Source organism: Hippopotamus amphibius, chromosome 16 (genome assembly GCF_030028045.1).
Source record: "Hippopotamus amphibius kiboko isolate mHipAmp2 chromosome 16, mHipAmp2.hap2, whole genome shotgun sequence".
NCBI lineage: Eukaryota > Metazoa > Chordata > Mammalia > Artiodactyla > Hippopotamidae > Hippopotamus > Hippopotamus amphibius.
In genome coordinates, this window is record NC_080201.1 from 44968267 (window position 1) to 44989644 (window position 21378).

Sequence of the window (21378 nt, forward strand, 5' to 3'; positions counted from 1 at the left end):
TCTAGATAGCACTGTTCAAGGGAAAAAAATGGGAGCCACGTAAGGGATTTAAAGTTTTCTAGTGGCCATATTTTTTAAAAAGTAAACCAAACCAAAAGCAAACAAACAAAAAAACAAAAACAAAAAAGCACAAAAAACAACACACCAAAAAGACCCCACCAAAAACAAAAACCAAACAAAAAACACACCTTACAACCAGGTGAAATCAATTTTAATAACATTTTATTTAACCCAATATATACAAAATGTACAAAATGTTATCTCAACATAAAACGAATATAAAAGTTATTAGATATTTTACATTATTTTTTTCATAGGAAGACTTCAAAATCTGGTGTACATTTGACAGTTATAGCACCTCTCAATTCAGGTGCTAGATTTTCATCAAAGATACCTGACATATCTAGATTTCATAAAACTTACAGTGAAGAAGGCAGGTTCACATACCCACGTGTTCCAGCACACAAGTCAGTTTTCCCATGATGCACTGAGACCCTGCGTGCTCTGGACGTTCATGGCTCTGGGCTTCTGTCCTGGGGCTTTTCTTCTGAGCACCTAGCACACTTTATAATGATGTCTGCCTTCATCAGTACTGCTGTTCTCAACAAATGGAGCACACAGACACGTATTCACAGCATATCTGCTGGATAGTTACATCGAAATTAATAAAATCCAGAACTTCCGCCTCTCCTAAGACTTAGAAGACCCACTGGTCTACAAAGATTTAAGCTGTTGGAAAAGGGTGGGGTCCTTCCCATTCTTCTCAGAGGTTGAAGGGCAAAGGCGTCACTTCTGATCCCACTGCCCCTCCACATGGGACAAATGGAAAACAGGACAGCCCCCCACCAGCTGTCACACCAAACTCACAGCCACACTTGGCCCCCTCTCCACTCAGTCCTGACTTCCCCAGGGTTGCTTTTAAATACTGCCAAAGGCAGCAGGGCTCACCTGGGTCCCTGGGTCATGTTTTCTAGCATGACCTTGGGTTACTTTCACCCTGATCGGGACATTTCTAGCACCACATAAAGACTCACCAGGACCAAGAGAGAATGGGACCAGTTCCTGCTCAGACTGGAAACCTGCAGGATGAAGAGGAACAGGAGCCCCCCCTTCCCAGCAGTCAGGCCTCACCGCCCACCCCCACCTCCAGCCCCAGAGCCCCACCTGCCCTTCTCCAGCTCCTGAGACCCTGTCTATCCTGCAAGGCCCGGGTGTTCCACCTCAAGTCTGGGCTCTGTGCCTCTCAGCTGCTTTGTCTTTTGCCATCTCTTCTGTCCTGCCCTCCTCTGCATCCCAGACTCTGAGCTCACCTTCCCATTTGCTACAGCAGCCGGGGGAGGCCAGCAGAGCCCGAGTGCCGCGCAACTGCCACCCCTGCCGGGCCGTGATGAGAGCCAAGGGTCACTGAACTTGCAAAGTGTATTTGTAACATGTGATAAAGCAGAATTGCAAAAACATTCACTTCTCAAGGGAATAAAATGTCCTTTTTGAAGGCAGGAAGAAGCAGGGATAATAAACGTGGTTCTCTAGGTGATGTGACAACCGCAGCGTCCCACGGACAAGCCACCCCATGAGCATCGGTCTGGAGGCAAGAGGCTCACGGGGCTGCTGCCGCCTTTCAGTCTGTCTACGGATTATTAGACGGCTGGCACAGATTCCCTTGAAATAACATCAAAGTTCTGTGCTAGGTCATCTCTTAGGAGACAATACATAGTTTCAAATCCTGGTGCGTCTTTCTATCTGTGGTAAAATGAAAATAAATTAGAATTCTTTAACTGTTGAGCAAGTTTAATAAAATGTAAAAGACCAATGATTTTCTATTTCAACTTCCCACTTAGCAACCAAAGAGCACATGTGTAACTGTTACATCTGACCAGGGACCAATGCTGGGTCTGTGTGCACACCTGAGACCACACGGGCCTTAGCTCTGAGGGGTCTGGTGAAAGGATGTGACAGCACGGTTTAGGCTCTTCTGCAGCCTTCTTCCAGCATGCTGGGGACAAGCAGCCCTGGACACGCCTAGACACCCCAGGAACGGCCCCGGAGGCACGGGTGATCTACCTGAGGAGGTGGCACGGGGTGCAGTGGGACCATGGCCCCGGCATCCTTCTTGGTGGTGGCAGTGCGGCAGGGACCTCACCTTGGTGCTCAAAGTCAAGGCTATCAAAGGGAGAAGGAGGCTACATGGCCCCAGAAAAACTACCCTCCCAGGGAGACAGAGAAAGGCTGGGGGAGAGGGCAGAACGGATTCCGTACAACTTACTGGGGCATGAGGCCGGCACGTGTTTCCTGCCAAACAATAAAGTCCTGCCCAGAGTGAATGCACAGGTCTCACCGCTGTCGCTTCCATCGCTGGCTCCTCCGAATACACGTACTCATCACACACACAGGCTGAGCACCCGGGCCTGCCCACCTTCCCTCTGGTGCTTTCCTGGCGCGGATCTAGGAGCCCGGAGACAGGCCAGCTTGTCAGGTCACCTTTAGCCTGAGCAGTGGGTCTCACAGAGCCCGGCTCGGTGGCAGTGGGGTCAGAGGACGTGCATTGGCTAAATATAGCTCAGCAGCACATTTTAAAAATAAAGCAAAATGTAAAAAAATCGGGTTAAATTTCTGAGACAGTTTATTTCTTCCTAGCCCTGAGGAGAAGAAATGCTGCAGTGGCGGGTGTGAGTCTGCCCTCCCTTCGGCCCTCCCTGTCCTGTGAAAGGCAGACCTCGCCGCCGGGGGGCCCTAGCCCAGGGGCTCCCGCAGAGCCTGGCAGGCGGCGGGAGGGGGCTTCGTGTCACAGTAGCTGAAGCGGCAGCCATCCAGCACGTCTCCCTGAGAGATGCCGTCCAGGAAGGGGTCCTCGAGAGCTCTGGTGTTATCCCAGGGGCCTGTCCTCTCCAGGGTGGCCTGGAGAAGTTCTCGGATCCTTCGGTTTTCCTTGGACGTGGACTCCCAAACAACCTCAAGCTCGCCTTCCATTTCTCTGAGAAATAATACAAAGAAAAACTTTAAAGTAGCACAATTTAAAAAATATTTATAGAGCCCTTATGAATCCTAAAGCAAGAACTCACACGGAAGAATGTTTAACATGAGAGAACAGAGCCCATTGTGCGTGGGTTCTGAAGCAAAGACTCCCAGTGTTGAACGCAGCCTGAGGTCTCCTGGAAACAGAAAAAGGTACAAAGGCACAGGCTGAAAATGACACTTAGCTTTCCTCTCTACATTTTGCCTTTGCCTTTATTTTGGTACAAGTGCACACACCCTTTGTTCTCTATGGCATTAATGTTACGAAAATAAGATACAATAACTAGAGCGGCTGACCTACAGCACAATGGCCTGGCTGTGGGCGTCCACATGGCACAGGCCCTGCAGGCCTCTCCTGTGTCCCCTCTGCCTGTCCCCCCCGTGGCCTGGCCAACACTCACACACCTTTCACAGCCCCCATCCACGGAGCCACTGACGGGCCCGGACACAGAGGGTTAGGGGGCGAGGAGGGGACCGTGGGGAGTGGGGACCACACGCCGGGACACAGAGAAGACTGGCCCAGACCACGTGCCGGAGGGGCGAGTGCCCGCAGGGAGTCGAGGCTCGTGACGGAAGGAAAGTCCTGAGCCAGGACCATGTGATGGGCCCCACGTGGGAAGCTGAGGGAAACGGGGCAGACAAGGTACACGTGTCCTCCCAGGGCTGTGGTCCCCTGGGAGAGCAGACCAGATGCCAGACACCGCATCACGTAAGCCCCCCAGGGAGGGAAAGGCAAGCCTCCGCCTGGGAGGAGGAGCTCAGGGGGCCTCATGCAGGACGGCAGGGCTGGGGAGGCCAGCTCCTTCACAGACACTCAGGTGGTTATGCAAAATGTCAGCAACTGGACGCCAGGTGGACGTAGCACTGCTGTCTAAAGAGGAGGCCTGGGACGCCCACTTGTCCAGTGTCAATCTTCTTCCAAAACCCATGATGTCCATGGAGTGCTGGGTACTATTTAATTACACTGTGTCTAAAAATTCCCCGGGCTTCCGTTTTCTGACCCAAAACATCCAGTTACTTGATACATTACATCATGATAATGTATAGCTGAACTCAAAACAAAGCGAGAAGGAAATCTCTAAGGGCAGGAAAAAAAAAAAAGGTTAAACTGAAATCACAGAGGTAGGCAAACAAAATGTTGGTATTGCTTTGAGGACAAAAGCCCATGCTAGAAACCCAGATTTCTGTAGAATGGAGACGAGTCTTGGGCCCATGCAAACTGGGTGCAACAGAAAACCTCCGGGCTCACTCACACCCGTGTTTCCCCTCTTCCTCCTAGCCACACTCTCAACTCTGCAGCCCAGAACCAGGCAGCTAAGTGGAGATATGTATAGAACCCTCAAAGGAAGGGTGGTCGGGTGGAAAAATCTGCCAATCTTCCAAAGAAATCTGCTCTGAGAGTCTCCCTGGGGACTGTAGCCACTGACTTGTTCTCAAACGAATCTGGGGTTTGAATCTACACTTTTGCCCTTTGTAGAGCATCCCAGGCCCTGACTGCAGTGAACCAAGAGTAAAAAGACATTTTTGAGACAATCAGGGAGAAAACTCAATGGATGAATTAAAAGTACACTGGACACAACCAAAGAGTGGAGTACTGAGCAGAGGAAACCACCCAGGATGCAGCTCTGAAAAATATATATTCATAAGTTATACATTCATTAGAAATGTAATAATAGCTTTGTCAATTTTCTTTTGTTTGTTTTCGGCCACATGGCTTGCAGGATCTTAGTTTAGTTCCCCAACCAGAGACTGAACCCAGGCCCTCAGCAGTATAAACAAGGCGTCCTAACCACTGGACCACCAGGGAATATCCTGAGAATATTTTTAAAGTCCTTCTGTATTAAAAAAAAAAAAAGCATTACTGTAGATTATTTTGTAAGTTAATAATAAAATTAAAGTGACTCCACGTCTCGGAATACTCTCTGGACCTAACGACAAGCAAATGCAAACCTTCTCTGGAGAAAAACATCCTCGATTCAGGTTCCCAGGACTCCACAGACTAAATTCAACTCATACATGAATTCATGGTAAAAAAAATTCACTGTACACAGAATGAAATAAGCCACACAGGGCAAAAGTCAGCAAAACCAGATTTCAGACCCCCAAATTCCAGACCATGAAGCTGTCACACACAGAATATAAAATAACTATGAACAAAATGTTAGATGAAATAAAAGATGTATTGAAGACAAGCAAAGAACAAGCATTTTAAAAATCACTAGGTAGATTTTCAAAAGAACCAAATACTACTTCTGAAATTGAAACATACTGTTGTTGAAATAAAAAAACTCAGTAGCTAGGTTAAACAGTACACTGAACAAAACTGAAGAGAGAACTAGTAAACAGAAATACTGAGGAGAATTACTCAGAATGTAGACCAGAAAAACAAGGAGACAGAAAGTGTAAAAGACACATGGAAGATTCAATAAGAAGGTCTAACATACATTTAATCTGAGTTCCAGAAGGAAATCTAGAAAAAGTAGCGGGTAAAGACTTATTTTAAGAGATAATGACTGGGACTTCCCTGGCGGTCCAGTGGTTAGGACTCCATGCTTCCACTGCAGGAGGCATGGGTTCGATCCCTGGTCCAGGAACTATGATCCCACAAGCCGTATGGCATGGCCAAAAAAAAAAAAAAAAAGAAAGAAAGAAAGAAAAAAGAGAGAGGTAGTGACTGAGAATTTTCTGGAAGTTATGAAAGACAAAATCACAGGTATAGAGAATAACTTATACCAAGTAGATAAGTAAAACAGATAAGAGACAGAGGAGATCTTAAAAGAGGCAACAGAAATGATGGATCATCTAGTTTTAAAAAACTAAATAAAAGACTTCTCAACATCAATGATGAAACAGAGGAGACAGTGGAACATGCTGAGAAAAGACTGTCTAGGCAGAATCCTGTATCCAGCAAAAATCAGCTCACGAGGATGAGGGCAAAATGCAGACATTTTCAGATGAACAAAAACTAAGAAAGCTTACTCTCACTAAAGAAACTTCTAAAGTATGTACTTTAGGAAGGAGGAAAAGAATTTGAGAAATAAGGTCTAAGGTGCAAAGAGAAGAGTAAGCAAAGAAATTGGTAAACTGTGGGTAAATCAAAACAGCTATATTAAAACTAATAATACATAATTTCTGGGGCTAAAAACGGATATAAAATAGATCTTTGCTTTTCACCTTCACATATCTGTATCTACATGTAATGACAATAGACAACAACAGCATATAAACTGAGTGGGAATTAATAAGATTAGAGCATTAGATCTTGCATTTGCGGGCAAAAACGTAGAGGTGCTGACTAATTCTAGATTTTTTTTAATGTTAGGTACCTACAGTGAAATTTCAAGGGTAACCACTGAAAGAACATAAATAGAATATTTAACTTTCAAACCGTTAAAGGGCAAAAAATGGAATAAGGGAGAAAGTGAAAAACAAAGCTCCATTTTATTAATGCAATTCTAAACCTCCTGTCTGTCAAGAAACTTGGTATCAGCCCAACTTTTACAAAGTGACCGTTTACGGCGGTAAGAACTTCTGCGACTACACAAAACCTGTCAGATAAGACTTCGTTTTGCCTGGCATTAAGAAGCATCTGGCTGATAGAAAACACAAACAGCTGTCTGCATTCTGCTTGGCATCAAATACACAGCTCCTACTAGAACCTGAAGAAAATCACATCCGAGGGCCGTTATGATTGCTCCGCATGCATCCGTTTATGTTCCAGTCTGTCAAAGGCGACACAGCCGTTCTGAAAAGGCCGACTTAAATGTGAAACCCAAACTACGGGAGGGGACCACCAGGTCCACCTTCACAAAACACAGAGCGATACTCCCGAGGGCTTTCAATACATTGGCAATACTTCCTCTATCACACGTTTAAAGGACAAAGGTGTCACGGACACAGTACCTTACAGACACAGAGAACTTGATACAGCCACAATCTTATGACTGTGATCTTACAAAAAGGGAAGAATCTGAAATTTTAAAGTTCTCAGAAATGAGAACATGATAGCAGAAATAAAACATTGAATCAAAAATTAATAAAATCTCCCAAGAAAATGGAATAAAATAAAGGTATCAAAGAGATGAAAAAGAGAGGGGAAAAGGGAAGGACGATGAGAGGACTGGATCGGTTTAGGAAGTCCAAAACTCAAACAACAGGAATTTTTAAAGGAGAGATTAAAGAAAATGAGGACCTGGCATCTAACGTACAGCATGGAGACCACAGTTAACAGTACTGCATACCTGAAAGTTGCTGAGAGTAGATCCTAAATGTTCTCACCATAACAACAACAAAACGGTAATTATATGAGGTGCTGGATGTTTAACCTGTTTAACCTCATTATGGTAATCATTTCACAACATACATGCGTGTCAAATCATCACACTGTACTTTAATACAATATTATATGTCAATTGCTAGGGAAAATCTTTTAAAAGAGAAAAAAATGAGGAGCAAATACAAATCAAGAGTAATATTAAGTTCAGATAAAACTAAAATGTAAAAACAAAAAGAAGCAATCAAATGAACAGAACAGGTCCGGAGGGTTTTACTGGAGAATTCTACCAAACATTCAAAAACCAAACACATCACACGGGGCTGGGGCGGCCAGACCTTTTCTGCTGCAGCGCCTTGTCCAGGACATCCTGCTTGTCCTGCAGCATCCGATGGAGGTGCCTCATCTCCTGCTGGTACTGAGCCGTCTTGCTAGCAAAGTCTTCCTGCTGCTCCGTCAGACGGTGACTGATGTCACCCAGTTTCAGTGCCGCCTGCTTCTTGTACCCCTGGGGGGAGGAGGACGGCCTCTGAGTGAGGGGATGCTGCCCGAGGCCCAGGTGGATGGCTTTGTGAATGGCGTGCCCTCCCCACTCCTTGGCCTGTCAGAGCCCCTGAACTGAGTAAGCCCTGGACAGGTCTGAGCTGGGAGGGCAAGTTGGGATCACAAAAGTCACATAAGGTAATAAAAAAACTTCAAGTACAATAAAACCAAAGTTCTGACTTACATCATGCCTAGTTTTTTATATGCTACAAATAAAAACTAAAACAGGAGGACCTGGCAAGGTCTGTGATACTCTATTGGTAAACAGGCGACTGAGATAAGAGCCTGATCCACTTATTTTCCTGCCTACATTTTTATTGTACAGTATTTAAGGTTAACAGATTTCCCTCTGAGCATTTCCAAAACTGTTGTCACAAAGATTCTGACTTGTAGTTCACACAGATTCAGTTCTCATTAGAAATTATGACATTCAATTCATACATCTCCTCTGACCCAAGAGCTAGTTAACTGTACAGTTTTTACATTTCCAGGTGAAAGAACATTTTTTGATCTCTGATTTTGTTAATTTCTCATATTCATCTTTTTGATCAACAAATATCTGCCTTACTTCCACTTTAGGGGTTTACTGAGGCTTTTTTTTTTGGTAGCCAATCTATGATCAACTTTTGTGATTGTTCTGTATATGTGTGTGTATATACATATACACACACATATAAACCTTATAGGTTTTTTTTTAATCTTTCTTGGAGTATAAGTGCTTTACACTATTGTGTCAGTTTCTGCTACATAACAAAGTGCAAGAGTCACATGTATACATATACCCCCATACCCCCTCCCTCTGGAGCCTCCCTCCCAATGTCCCTATCCCACCCCTTTAGGTCTTCACAAAGCATCAAGCTGGTCTCCCTGTGCTGTGTAGTAGCTTTCCACTAGCCACCTATTTTACATTTGGTAGTGTGTATATGTTGATGCTACTCTCTCACTATGTCCCAGCTTCCCCTCCCCGCCGTGTCCTCAAGTCCTTTCTCTACGTCTGCATCTCTATTCCTACCCTGCCACTAGGTTCATCAGTACTGTTTTCCCAGATTCTGTATATATGTGTTAGCATATGGTATTTGTTTTTCTCTTTCTGGTTTACTTCACTCTGTATGACAGACTCTAGGTCCATCCACCTCACTACGAATAGCTCAATTTCATTCCTTTTTATGGCTGAGTAACATTCCATTGTATATATGTGCCACATCTTCTTTATCCACTCATCTGTTGATGGACATTTAGGTTGCTTCCATGTCCTGGCTATTGTAAATAATGCTGCAATGAACCTTGTGGTACATGTATCTTTTTTTTTTTAAAGAACTTTTATTGAGATACAGTTGACATACAATAAACTGCATATATTTAAAGTGTACAATTTGATATTTTTTTTCTTATTAGTAATGTATACATGGCAATCCCAATCTCCTAATTCACAGCCCCCCAGGTATCTTTTTGAATTATGGTTTTCTCCTGGTATATGCCCAGTAGTGGGACTGCTGGTAAACCTTATAGATGATGTAAAATCTTCTATATCCTTTCTTTTGGATAACTTCTTGATCTATCGTAGACCAAGAGAAATGTATTAAAGCTCTAATTGTCACTAAGTTTCCATTTCCCCTTGTATCCCCTGTAGTTGATAAAATTTGCTGCTGTGTTGTTTACTACATAGATGTGCATAACTTTACTATATATTATTTTTTTTTATTTTTTTTTTTATTTTTTTTTTTATTTTTTATTTTTGGCGGTACACCAGGTTCAATCAACTGTTTTTATACACATATCCCCATATTCCCTCCCTTCCTTGACGTCCCCCACCTCGAGTCCCCCCCACCCTCCCTGCCCCAGTCCTCTAAGGCATCTTCCATCCTTGAGTTGGGCTCCCTTTGTTATATAACAACTTCCCACTGACTATTTTACAGTTGGTAGTATATATATGTCTGTGCTACTCTCTCGCTTCTTCTCAGTTTCCCCTTCACCCCCCGCCCCCTCCCATACCTCGAGTTCTCCAGTCCATTCTCTGTATCTGCTTCCTTGTTCTTGTCACTGAGTTCATCAGTACCATTTTTAGATTCCGTATATGTGAGTTAGCATACAATATTTGTCCTTCTCTTTCTGACTTACTTCACTATGTATGACAGATTGTAGTTCTATCCATCTCATTACATATAGCTCCATCTCATCCCTTTTTATAGCTGAGTAATATTCCATTGTGTATATATGCCACATCTTCTGTATCCATTCATTTGTTGATGGGCATTTAGGTTGCTTCCATGTCCTGGCTATTGTAAAGAGTGCTGCAATAAACATTATGGTACAAGTTTCTTTTGGGATTATGGTTTTCTTTGGGTATATGCCCAGGAGTGGGATTACTGGATCATATGGTAGTTCTATTTGTAGTTTTTTAAGGAACCTCCAAATTGTTTTCCATAGTGGCTGTACCAACTTACAGTCCCACCAACAGTGCAGGAGAGTTCCCTTTTCTCCACACCCTCTCCAACATTTGTTGTTTCCAGACTTTGTGATGATGGCCATTCTGTTTGGTGTGAGGTGATACCTCATTGTGGCTTTGACTTGCATTTCTCTGATGATGAGTGATGTTGAGCATCTTTTCATGTGTTTGTTGGCCATCTGTATGTCTTCTTTGGAGAAATGTCTATTTAGGTCTTCTGCCCATTTGTGGATTGGGTTATTTGCTTTTTTGGTATGAAGCTGCATGAGCTGCTTGTATATTTTGGAGGTTAATCCTTTGTCCGTTGTTTCATAGGCAATTATTTTTTCCCATTCTGAGGGTTGCCTTTTAGTCTTGTTTATGGTTTCTTTTGCTGTGCAAAAGCTTTTAAGTTTCATGAGGTCCCATTCGTTTATTCTTGATTTTATTTCCATGATTCTAGGAGGTGGGTCCAAAAGGATGTTGCTTTGAAGTATGTCAAAGAGTGTTCTGCCTATGTTTTCCTCTAGGAGTTTGATAGTGTCTGGCCTTACATGTAGGTCTTTAATCCATTTGGAGTTTATTTTTGTGTATGGTGTTAGGAAGTGTTCTAATTTCATTCTTTTACATGTTGCTGTCCAATTTTCCCAGCACCACTTATTGAAGAGGCTGTCTTTTTTCCATTGTATACTCGTGCCTCCTTTGTCAAAGATAAGGTGCCCATATGTGTTTGGGCTTACTTCTGAGGTCTCTATTCTATTCCATTGATCTTCCTTTCTATTTTTGTGCCAGTACCATACTGTCTTGATCACTATGGCCTTGTAGTACAGTTTGAAGTCAGGAAGCCTGATTCCACCAACTCCATTTTTCCTTCTCAAGATGGCTTTGGCTATCCGGGGTCTTTTGCGTTTCCATACAAATCGTAAGATTTCTTGCTCTAGTTCTGTGAAAAATGCCATTGGTAATTTGATCGGGATTGCATTGAATCTGTAAATTGCTTTGGGTAGTACAGTCATTTTCACGATGTTGATTCTTCCAATCCAGGAACATGGTATGTCCCTCCATCTGTTTGTGTCGTCTTTGATTTCTTTCATCAATGTCTTAAAGTTTTCTGCATACAGATCTTTTGCCTCCTTAGGCAGGTTTATTCCTAGGTATTTTATTCTTTTTGTTGCAGTGGTGAATGGGAGAGTTTCCTTAATTTCTCTTTCTGCTCTTCTGTTGTTAGTGTATAGGAATGCAAGAGATTTCTGTGCATTAATTTTGTATCCTGCTACTTTACTAAACTCATTAATTAGTGCTAGCAGTTTTCTGGTAGAGTCTTTAGGGTTTTCTATATATAATATCATGTCATCTGCAAAGAGTGACAATTTTACTTCTTCTTTTCCAATTTGGATTCCTTTAATTTCTTTTTCTTCTCTGATTGCTGTGGCTAACACTTCCAAAACTATGTTGAATAACAGTGGTGAGAGTGGACACCCTTGTCTTGTTCCTGTTCTTAGAGGGAATTCTTCTAGTTTTTCTCCATTGAGAACAATGTTGGCTTTTGGTTTGTCATATATGGCTTTTATTATGTTGAGGTAATTTCCTTCTATGCCCATTTTCTGGAGAGCTTTTATCATAAATGGATGTTGAACTTTGTCAAAAGCTTTTTCTGCATCTATTGAAATGATCATATGGTTTTTATCCTTCAATTTGTTGATATGATGTATCACGTTGATTGATTTGCGTATATTGAAGAATCCCTGCATCCCAGGGATAAACCCCACTTGATCGTGGTGTATGATTTTTTTAATGTGCTGTTGCAGTCTGTTAGCTAGTATTTTGTTGAGGATTTTTGCATCTATATTCATCAGTGATATTGGTCTGTAGTTTTCTTTCTTTGTGACATCTTTGCCTGGTTTTGGTATCAGGGTGATGGTAGCCTCGTAGAATGAGTTTGGGAGTGCTCCGCCTTCTGCAATATTTTGGAAGAGTTTGAGAAGGATAGGTGTTACCTCTTCTCGAAATGTTTGATAGAATTCGCCTGTAAATCCATCTGGTCCTGGGCTTTTGTGTGTTGGGAGATTTTTAATCACTGCCTCAATTTCTGTACTTGTGATTGGTCTGTTCATGGTTTCTATTTCTTCCTGGTTCAGTCTTGGAAGATTGTATTTTTCTAAGAATGTATCCATTTCTTCCAGGTTATCCAATTGATTGGCATATAGTTGCTTGTAGTAGTGTCTCATGATCTTTTGTATTTCTGAGGTGTCCATTGTTACTTCTCCTTTTTCATTTCTAATTCTGTTGATTTGCATCTTCTCCCTTTTTTTCTTGATGAGTCTGGCTAATGGTTTATCAATTTTGTTAATCTTCTCAAAGAACCAGCTTTTAGTTTTATTTATTTTTCTTATGGTTTCTTTCCTTTCTTTTTCATTTATTTCTGCTCTGATCTTTATGATTTCTTTCCTTCTGCTCACTTTGGGGTTTCTTTGTTCTTCTTTCTCTAGTTGTTTTAGGTGCAAGGTTAGGTTGTTTATTCGATCATTTTCTTGTTTCTTAAGGTAGGACTGTATTGCTATAAACTTCCCTCTTAGAACTGCTTTTGCTGCGTCCCATAGGTTTTGGGTTGTTGTGTTTTCGTTGTCATTTGTTTCTAGATATTTTTTGATTTCCTCTTTGATTTCTGTAGTGATTCCTTGGTTGTTTAAGAGTGAATTATTTAGCCTCCATGTGTTTGTATTTTTTGCAGTTTTTTTCCTGTAATTGATATCTAGTCTCATGGCGTTGTGGTCTGAGAAGATGCTTGATATGATTTCAATTTTCTTGAATTTGCTGAGGTTTGATTTGTGACCCAAGATGTGATCTATCCTGGAAAATGTTCCATGTGCACTTGAGAAGAAAGTGTAGTCTGTCGTTTTTGGATGGAATGTCCTATAAATATCAATGAAGTCGAGATGGTCTAATGTGTCATTTAAAGCTTGTGTGTCTTTATTTATTTTCTGTTTGGATGATCTGTCCATTGATGTAAGTGGGGTGTTCAAGTCTCCCACTATTATTGTGTTCCTGTCGATGTCCCCTTTTATAGCTGTTAGCATTTGCCTTATGTATTGAGGTGCTCCTATACTGGGGGCATAGATATTTACCATTGTGATATGTTCTTCTTGGATGGATCCCTTGATCATTATGTAGTGCCCTTCCTTGTCTCTTTTAATAGTCTTTACTTTCAAGTCTAATTTGTCTGATATGAGTATTGCTACTCCAGCTTTCTTTTGACTTCCATTTGCATGGAATATCTTTTTCCAACCCTTCACTTTCAGTCTATATGTATCCCTTGGTCTGAAGTGGGTTTCTTGTAGGCAGCATATAGAAGGGTCTTGTTTTTGTATCCATTCAGCCAGTCTATGTCTTTTGGTTGGAGCATTTAATCCATTTACATTTAAAGTGATTATTGACATGTGTGTTCCAATTACCATTTTCTTAATTGTTTTGAGTTTGTATTTGTAGGTGTTTTCCTTTCCTTGTGTTTCCTACTTAGAGAAGTTCCTTTAGCACTTGTTGTAAGGCTGGTTTGGTGGTGCTGAATTCTCTTAACTTTTGCTTGTCTGGAAAGCTTTTGATTTCTCCCTCAAATCTGAATGAGATTCTTGCTGGGTAGAGTATTCTTGGCTGTAGGTTTCTCTCTTTCAGGACTTTCAGTATATCCTGCCATTCCCTTCTGGCCTGCAGAGTTTCTGTAGAAAGGTCAGCTGTTATCCTTATGGGTTTTCCCTTATATGTTGTTTGTTGCTTTTCTCTTGCTGCTTTTAATATTTTTTCTTTGTGTTTAATTGTCATTAGTTTGATTAATATGTGTCTTGGTGTATTTCTCCTTGGGTTTATTCTGTATGGGACTCTCTGTGCTTCTTGGACTTGGTGAATTATTTCCTTTCCCATGTTGGGGAAGTTTTCCACTATAACCTCTTCAAATATTTTCTCAGACCCTTTCTTGTTTTCTTCTTCTTCTGGGATGCCTATAATTCGAATGTTGGTACGTTTAAGGTTATCACTGAGGTCTCTGAAGCTGTCTTCTAGTCTTTTTATTTTTTTTTCTTTTTCCTGCTCTGTGGCGTTTATTTCTCCCATTCTATCTTCCAACTCACTTATTCGTTCTTCTGCCTCAGTCATTCTGCTGGTTATAGCATCTAGAGTATTTTTAATTTCAGTTATTTTGTTATCCATTGCTGTTTGTTTTTCTGAGTTCTTATGAACTGTTTCTTGTACTTTCTCTATTTTGTTATTGAGATTTTGTATCATTTTAACTATCATTACTCTAAATTCTTTTTCAGGCATTTTTCCTATTTCCTCCTCATTTATTTGGTCTTGTGGGTTTTTTTCCTGCTCCTTTGCCTGCATGGGGTTTCTTTGTTTCCTCATGGTTGTCCAAGCTTTTGGGGTTGCTTGTCCTGGTGATAGAGGTGTTTATAGAAGACTGTCCAAGCCTCAGACTAATGTCCAAGTATTGGATTAAACGAATATTCAGTCTAGGAAACACATACATGTATAAGACACACAATTATTGAATCCGTTAGGACATAAGGCTCTAGAAAGACCTGACAGAACCCCAGTGTGCTATCAGATATTCAAAGAGAAACCCAGCAGAAATTGACAACTGAAACAGAACAAATCAGAGACAAAAGCAAAAGCAAACAAACAACAAATAACACCCTACACATACAAACATCAATCCAGGGAGATTTTGTAAGCTAGGATCAAATATAGAAATGAGCTGGAGTACCACCAGAGAGAATGGAGATTCTCAGAATGTAATTAGACAACTGTACTAAGAACTAAGATAAAGACAAAAACCTAATATTAATACCAAGGCCGTGCATCATCTGGAGAATAGAGCAAGGAGTCTGAGCAGACCAATAGTGTTGCTTATAAGTATGTTAATATAAAATACACTTAAAATGGCTGGAAGAAAGGGGAACAGAAGAGCGTAATGTGGTTGGAAATATGCAAGGAAAAAGAAAGGAATAGAAGTGTATAAAAGAAAGGGATGAAAGGAAAGTATGAAAGATATTTTGTCCGTACTACCAAAAACTTAGCTAGATATAGAAGTATATAAAAAGGTAAAAAAAAAAAAAAAAGAATAAAAAATATCCTTAAAAAATTATGTTGTAAAACTTGTAGATCCCTTAGGGCTAAGATCGTATTTAGTAAATCAAAAAAAAAAAAAAAAAAATAGAGAGAGAGAAAGAAAAGAAAAAAAAAAAAAATCCAGAACTGATCCCGGAATGGACCAGTTCAATAGGTATTGATACTACTATTTCTGTTTCCTTAGCGTCTCAGCTGTAAGTGTCCTTCTCCTTGCCTTGGGTTTCCTTTATTGTTCGTCTGTAAGCCTCGGTGTGTGGGGAGGGAGAGTGGCTCCTTCTCCTGGGAGTGAGTGAGCAGTGGCGCACTGATGTTTCAGTCAGGCTTGGAGGTGCCTGCTGCAGCGGGACGCTGGTGGCTCAGGCGTACACCGAAAGTCTTAGAGTTCGGCCTCTCTCGGGGTTTTTTCTTTTTGATGCTGGTTTTTTTTTTTTTTTTCTCGGCAGCCTCCCTGCTGCTGGCGTTGCAAGGAGTTTTAATCTAGCCCCGCCCGAGTGCCTGAGGGTGCTTGTTATCCCTGAGCTCCTTAGGTGGCCCGCAGGGCGTCTCTCCACTGCCTGTTGCAGAGGCGCCGAAAGAGAGGGAGAGGCTACGCGCGCGGCTCCTCCCCCCCGCCCGGGAGCCTGCAGCCTCCAGCCGCCATCATGGCCCGGGCAGCTCTCAGGGATCGGCACTCCTCTCCGCGGACCTCCTCCCTCCTGTCCTCTCGGTCCGTCACCCTACCGGCAACAATGTTTCTCACCCTGAACCAGCTCTCCGGTTCCCACGCTCCCGCTCCTGGACCCTCCGTTCAGCCGCGGATCGATGTCTGGGTCCGGGAACGCTGAGCTGCGCTGTGGACCCTCCGTTTGTTTCTCACTCCCTCCCGTCTACCACAGCTCCGCCGCTTCACCCTCTTTGAGCCCTCGTAGATGCCTCCCTACCGGCTATGTCGGGCTCCCCGCAGCCCTTTCTGGTGTCCGAGGCCGTCTGCTGGTGTTCAGCTGGTTCTCTATGGGAATGCCTGCGTCCTTCCGTGCATTCCCAATGCATCTGTGGAGAGGGATGCACTCCACGTCTCTCTACTTCGCCGCCATCTTTTTCTCTCCCTTTACTATATATTATTAATTGTAGTCTTTAGCACTATTAAGGTTCCTCCTTTTTTTTCCTTTTCTTGGTCTCATTTACTGCTTTTGGCCTCAATTCTCTCTTGGCAGATGTAAAGATCACAACTTTGCTTTCTTTTTGTTTGCATAAGTCTGTATTATCTTCACTCATCTTTCCATTTTTAATCTTTCTGAAACACTGTTCCAGACTGTCTCTTGGTTCTGGCATGTAATAGTGTTTTGCCTTGTAATCTAATCTAAAGTTGTTCTCTTTTTATGGGTGAATTAAACTTATTACATTTTTTTTATATGGCAGATTTGTTTGGCCTCAATTTTGTTATCTTATGTTTTATTGTTTTATCTACATACATTTTTAAAGACTAATGTTGTCTGTTTTCTTTGCTCTTTTTTGCTGTTGTAATTTTGCTATGAAGGAATGAATCTAGGGACTTCCCTGGTGGTACAGTGGTTAAGAATCCACCTGCCAATGCAGGAGACACGGGTTCAATCCCTGGTCCGGGAAGATCCCACATGCCTCACAGCAACTAAGCCTGTGAGCCACAACTACTGAGCCTGTGCTCTACAGCCTGCAAGTCATGACTACTGAGCCCACATGCTGCAACTACTGAAGCCCTTGCGCCTAGAGCCTGTGCCCTGCAACAAGAGAAGCCACTGCAATGAGAGGCCCACACACCGCAACAAAGAATACCCCCCTGCTTGCCGCAACTAGAGAAAGCCCGCGCGCAGCAACAAAGATCCAACATAGCCAAAAATAAATAAATAAAATACACAAAAACAAACTTAAAAAATAAAAAGGAATGATTCTCTTTTGATTCTTGTGGTTACTTTTGTTTTTATGTTGTCATATTATATGTCCTCAGTCCCCTCACTTATTACAGGCGACATAATGTTAGCGCCTAGCAATCTTTTCATCACTCTTCCCCTACTTAAATAGGCTTGAGCTCTTCCCGCTTGATTTTTCATCTTTAAATGATATGCTTTGACCTCTTAGTTATTACAGATCACGCAACCAGCAAGTTCATTCTGCTTTCTATCTTCCTTCCCTCTTCACCTATCATTTTTTCCTTGGTTGTATCATTTCTACACTGTCAGGTAGTATTCTGTCTACTCTTCATTGCATCAGCCTTATCCCTGCTTTTTTTTAAGTCTTAGTTCACAGTTAAATATACTCTTTGCTCATGAGCAGTACTTTTCTGAAATTTACCCAATCACATCTTGGCTGACCTCAAGTTGACTGATCCTTAGGAAAGGTTTACGGAAAAAATGTTCCAGAGTTCTTACACGGTCAAAACCGTCTGAAGAGCAGCTTGGCTAGATGGAAACGTCCTTGAATATTCACAGAAGGAATTCCACTGTTCTCCGGCACTCAGTGTTGCTGTTGAGAAGTGTCATGCCAGCATGATTTTCTTTTTCTTGTGTCTTTCGTCTGGTTGTCCAAGGCATTCTTTCTTTATCTTGAAGTCACAGGTCTTGGTGTCAATTTTCTAGGTCCACCCCGGGTCAGTTTTTCATAGGTATGTAATGTGTCCTTTCAATATGCAGATTCAAAACTCTTCATTTAGTTCAGAAAAGTTTACGAATAAAAACTTTTAAGAATTACTGTTTGAAGCAGAATAAGTGCCATTGTTTTTGATTTCTGCTTTAGGTATATTTGATCTCTATCAATTGGTATTAGTTTTGTTTTGTTTTGTTTTTGGCTACACCTTGTGGCTTACAGGACCTTAACTCCCTGACCAGGGACAGAACTTGGGCCCCCTGGCAGTGGAAGCACAGAGTCCTAACCACTGGACCGCCAGGGAATTCCCTCTGCTCTTTCTTTTTCCATGTTTAGTCCTGCCTTCTTGTCTTTGCCCTTCTCATTTGCCCTTTGTGTCCTTTATCCAGCGTTTACGTTATCCCCCTCCTGGTGCTCCTTGTAATTGAGTCTACAGTTTTTCTTTCCTTCTATTTCTTTCTGGAGTTGTGTCAATTCCATTTCACATCCTCCTTTGTCTGGCCATCTGTGTTTCTGCTTTTTGGCATTTCTTCTCAGCTTTTACTGTTTTATTGAGTTTTAGCGAACTGGCTAACTGCCTACCTCCTTACTTGTCTATCTACCTACCAGCCTATCAGTTCACCTTGGAGTATAGGTTTCAACTTTGATCTCCTTTGTGGCAACATTATTTCTGATGTGTTTTCATCATGTGTAGGAAAATTATACTTCTTTTTTTCTTCCTTTTTCTTAAAGAATGTTTGTATGGAGGCCACTGAACTCCTCTGGGATGAGATGAGGTTCCTGGGAGGGTGGGAGCAATGGGTCAATTTCCAAGCTTCACACACCGCCTCTCTTGCAGTCCCTTCTCTGGCTCTCTGAATCCAGCCTGGTTCTGAAATACTTCTGCCTGCAGCGCTGATTTCCCAGATCTCATCACAGCCCTGACTTCCAAGTCGATGCCCTCACTTTTAGGACTCATATTTTGCTGGGGTTTCCTGAGATGTCACCTCTGAATTTTTTTTTCAAGTGTTTTTTTTTTTTTTTTTTGATGTGGACCAGTTTAAAGTCTTTATTGAATTTGTTACACTATTGCTTCTGTTTTTTTATATTCTGGTTTTTTGTCTGCGAGGCATGCAGGATCTTAGTTCCCCACCCAGGGATCGAACACGCACCCTCTGCATTGGAAGGCGAAGTCTCAACCACTGAATCGCCAAGGAAGTCCTTGTCACCTCTGAATTTTGACAAGCTTTTTCTAGGTCTCTTCTCTTCATTTTCCCACAGATTCTGCCCTATCTGACCTGGATCTGGCTCACAGATTTCTCCTCTGGGTGACTGGGTGGAACCTTTTTATTTTTATTATTCTTATTCAGATGAACAATAATGAGACAAATTCCCAAGACAAGGCCAACCACGCTGAAGATCAGACCTTCTCTTTTGGAAACAAAAGCCAATAGGAAAACCAGGAAAAAACGAACAAACCATAACTGTTCGTTATTACTCATATTACTTCTATGCAGAGTCCCATCATTACAGTGCGGTGCAGTCCTTCTAGCCTTTCTGACGCAGAGGTGCGATGTTTTGAATGCTGCTTTTGATTTTGTTACATTTTTTAAATTGTAAAATATATTATTTAATTCCCCCAATAGTTATTGAATTAATTGAATACTATGTGCCAGGTGCTACTGTAGGTGCTTGGGATATACCAGTGAACAAATACAGAAAAAAAAAAAAAATCCCTGCACTTGTTAGTCTGGTCAGAATAGACAAACAGGGACCAACACACATAATAAATGAATTACGTACTCTGTGAAAAGGTGATGTTGCCTATGGAAGAAATAACAAAGCAAAGGTAGAGCCTAGAGATTTTTCCATATCTTTTTCTGTTGTTTTTAAACAGCTGCATGGCATCTGATTGTGCAGATGAACCGAAGTTTATTTAATGAATGGAGAGGTGCTATTTCTTTTTTCTTTTTTGGCCGCTGCCACACACCATGCAGGATCCTTAGTTCCCCGACCCCCTGCAGTGGAAGCACGGAGTCTTAACCACTGGGCCACCAGGGAAGTCCTGAGAGGTGCTGTTTCAGAGAAGCCCAATACTGCTTCACTCTGTAGGTGATCAGTGATACACACATACAAAATGGGTCACTGTCTTAAGCATGGGAACCTGACCCCAGGAAGCCCATTCCTATTTGAAGTGGCTAAATGTCCACTTACCTTGACTTTTTCCTCCAACCTTCCCAAGCGAATATTGCCTTCTATGATTTTGTTGAGAACTCCATGCTTCTCACTTTCTAAACACTTAGCCTACAGAGTAAAGTGAAAAGAAAAACAATGGGCTCTTAGTTTAACAGGAAAATTAAAATAATAAAAAATTCTTCTGCTGAGAGTATTACTACAAAGAGTATTACCACTCTGCCACTCCTGCTGGCCCAACACCTCTCTGGCACCCCCACCTCCAGATTCCGACCCCCTGTGTGAGGGCTGTGGGCAGAACTTGGACCAACAGCTGAGGAGGGCAAGAGCCAGGAGTGGCAGGCTGGGTACACCTCCAGGGCACAAATGCAAAACCTGAGCCCCTCAAACAAGGGGGATGTGAGCTTCCAGGACACTTCTCTGTTCTTGGGGAATTTATCACTCCTTCCATCATATCCAAGGTATAAGTGCCAACATGCAAATAAACTTCTCACTTGACTATGCGAATAATTAACAAAATTAAGGATAACTTGAGATGAACACACAATGCCATTTTCCAAACCAAATGTGACAGGCAGTAGATCAAAGAGGGATGTCACTGAAGCGGAATGATTTAGATTAATATCCAGATGGGACATGAACTACTACACACTATGAATTAACTATTGCAAATGGTAAAATTAAAAAAAAAGTAAAGGTGAGCATTCCTTCTAAGGTAGTACAGTAGTGACAAATGATTTTCTAGAAAGAAAAACTAGGACCCAGGGAACTAAACTTGCCACAAGTCACATGGAAAACACACCCTAAAGGTGGGATTAGAAATAAGATGCCAGTAATCAATACATTAAGATGTAAGGGGCTCTCACAAGGCCCGGGAGACCAGGAGAGGGTAAGGCAGGGGTGCACGGCCAGCAGTCCCAAGACAGGGCAGAGGCAGCCAGCACCACCCCTGAACCTCAGAGGCTGGTCTTGGGGTGCCCAAAGGCAAGGAGCCTGCAGGGGCCAAGCGGACAGCATATCTGTGTGCATACACAGGTCCCTCGTGGTGAGCGGAGCCAGGGTGGGTTGCGAGCAGCTCCCCCCAAATCTGAAGGGTCTAAAGATTCTAAATCTGAGCCTGGCTTTCAGGCCATAATAACAAAGGTCAAGGTGGAAGGAGAGAACATATTTTATTAGTAATCTGTTGGCTTAATTTGTAACTTTCAAGTATTTAGACAAGCAGTATATGGCTTCC

At 42.2% G+C, this 21378-nt stretch overlaps 1 protein-coding gene across 2 annotated transcripts in view; it reads right to left on the reverse strand.

Moving 5' to 3' along the window:
* Positions 1 to 225: 225 nt before the first annotated feature.
* Positions 226 to 21378, reverse strand: part of CEP89 (centrosomal protein 89) — an 82268-nt gene continuing 61115 nt past the window's right edge. For both annotated transcript variants that reach the window (XM_057712239.1, XM_057712238.1), the window contains 3 exons: positions 20166 to 20255; positions 7624 to 7793; positions 226 to 2971 (listed from right to left, as the gene is read on the reverse strand). In XM_057712239.1, coding sequence (XP_057568222.1) covers positions 2731 to 2971; positions 7624 to 7793; positions 20166 to 20255 — 501 coding nt within the window. In that variant the 3' untranslated portion in view covers positions 226 to 2730. The remainder of the gene's footprint in view (positions 2972 to 7623; positions 7794 to 20165; positions 20256 to 21378) is intronic.